The sequence below is a fragment of the Neodiprion pinetum genome, chromosome 3, assembly GCF_021155775.2.
Source record: "Neodiprion pinetum isolate iyNeoPine1 chromosome 3, iyNeoPine1.2, whole genome shotgun sequence".
Classification (NCBI taxonomy): Eukaryota; Metazoa; Arthropoda; class Insecta; order Hymenoptera; family Diprionidae; genus Neodiprion; species Neodiprion pinetum.
This window is the reverse complement of record NC_060234.1, coordinates 10,051,065-10,053,346: the sequence shown is the minus strand read 5'-3', so window position 1 is coordinate 10,053,346 and position 2,282 is coordinate 10,051,065. Positions and strand designations below refer to the sequence as shown.

General features: G+C 43.2%; 1 protein-coding gene across 1 annotated transcript; it reads left to right on the top strand.

Moving 5' to 3' along the window:
* Positions 1–2,009, top strand: LOC124214315 (uncharacterized). The gene is made up of 2 exons (XM_046616567.1): positions 1–11; positions 239–2,009. The coding sequence occupies exons 1-2, from the start codon at positions 1–3 to the stop codon at positions 2,007–2,009; spliced, it is 1,782 nt and encodes a 593-aa protein (XP_046472523.1).
* The last annotated feature ends 273 nt before the right edge of the window (positions 2,010–2,282 follow it).

The window sequence follows — 2,282 nt, the reverse complement described above, 5'->3', positions numbered from 1 at the left end:
ATGTTGCCTGGGTTAGTTCAAAGCTGTTAGTTTCAAAATCGAAAGTTGCACCAAAAAAGGTGATTAGTATACCAAAGCTTGAACTTTGCGCCGCTGCTCTGCTCGTAAAGCTTTTCTTATACATTTTAAAGCACCTAAAGCGAAATCCATCTCGAATTTTCTGCTGGAGCGATTCTAAAGTAGTTCTTGCCTGGCTACTATCACATCCATCACGATGGAAAACTTTCATTGCAAACAGAGTAAGTTTCATCACCACTTCTCTGCCAGCCGATACTCAATGGGGTTACGTATTTACTTTAGAAAACCCAGCTGACCTACCTACGCGAGGTCTAAAACCATCTGAACTTAAAGACTCTTCCTTGTGGTGGCACGGTCCAACGTGGCTTACAAAACCTTCTTCTGAATGGCCAAAAACCACAGAACAATTTACGACTCAGGAGGAAAGTTCTCCAGATGAGTCACATGTTTTTGTGTCACAAGAATCAGATCTTATGGCTTGGACTGAAAAGTTTTCGTCAATTGACAAACTCGTGCGTATTCTGTCATACATTCATCGCTGGCGAGCAAATTCTAAATTAGAGCGATCCAAACGACGAGTTGGAGGTCTCTGCGCTTCAGAACTTAAGGTTGGACTTACTTATTTAATGAGAATTCCGCAAAAGGCCTTCTTCTCGGCCGAACTTCAAAGTCTAAAACAAGGTCAAAAAATTGCACCTGATAGTATCATTCTTAGATTGTCGCCAGAGTTGAAAAGTGATGGTCTGTTGCATGTTGAAGGTCGACTTCAAAATTCCTATCTCACTTATGAGGAAAAACACCCAATAATATTGCCAACAAACAACCATATCGCAAAACTTCTTGTTGCTCAAGCTCATAAAAAGACTCTTCATGGCGGTCCGACAGTCGTCCAAAGTCATCTTAATCGAAAGTTCTGGCTAGTCAGAGGTCGCAACTTTATTCGAAAAGTTGTCCATGATTGCGTCAAATGTGCTCGGTATGGTGGAGCGGTAATTCAACAGCAAATGGCCCCTTTGCCTGCTGTACGTACAAGACCATCTCGACCTTTTACCTATACCGGAGTTGACTATGCAGGTCCATTTTGGATACGCTGTGCCCCTGGTCGAGGACAGAAAGCGTATAAAGCATACGTAGCAATTTTTATCTGCATGGTAACTCGCGCGGTGCACATCGAGATAGTTTCGAGTCTTACTTCTGAAGCTTTTCTCGCAGCTTTTCGTCGATTTGTTGCTCGTCGTGGTTTGCCTCTCTTCATGTATTCCGACAATGGTACCACCTTCAAGGGTGCCGACGAGGAATTGTATCAGTTGTTTTGCGAAACCTCTGCTTTCAGCGAGGAAGTAGCTGCAAGCATTGCAAAAGATGGTGTCACTTGGTCGTACATTCCTCCTCGCGCGCCTCACTTTGGAGGCTTATGGGAAAGTAACGTGCGCTCCTTCAAAAAACATCTGTACAAAGTTATTGGTTACAACAAGTTGACCTTTGAAGAGTTTTATACACTCAGCTGCACCATTGAGTCGTGCCTGAACTCAAGGCCACTCAGCCCTCTCAGTTCCAACCCTGAAGACCTGGCCGCTCTTACGCCTGGCCACTTCTTAATTGGTGCTGCTCTGACGTCAGTTCCAGAACCTTTTGATCAGACAAATGAATCTGTTTCTCCCCATACTAGATGGCACTTACTTTCTCTCATGAGAAATCACTTCTGGAAACGCTGGAAGTCTGAATTCCTGTCACAGATGCAGCAACGTTCTAAGTGGCTGTACCCGAACGTAGTTCACAAGGTTGGCGACCTTGTCTTGTTCAAGGACGACCAGCTTCCGCCATCAAAATGGCCACTTGCTCGCATCGTTCGACTGCACCTGGGGAAAGACGGTCTCAGTCGTGTGGCCGTGATCAAAACTGCCACCAAAGAATACACCAGGGCACTCAACAGCTTGGTGCGTCTGCCTATCAACACCGAGGTCCAAAAAAACTTGCCACCCCCGGCTTGAGCTGTCATAGTGGGCGGCATAAGCAACACCACGTTCCATTCAATTGTTTTCAAGAATGAACAGATAATTTTCCAGATAAAAATTTCAAGACTGAAAAACTTATTGTATTAGCTTAGGGAAATTCAATTAATTTCGCGAGTTGTTGCTTAAAGTAACTAAGATTATATTTACATTTACAATTTTTTATACAAATGTTGTCAATTAACGATTGATTTTTAACTTGTTATCGATCAAATATCTGTTATACGATTTTTACACTAAAAGGCTTTATTT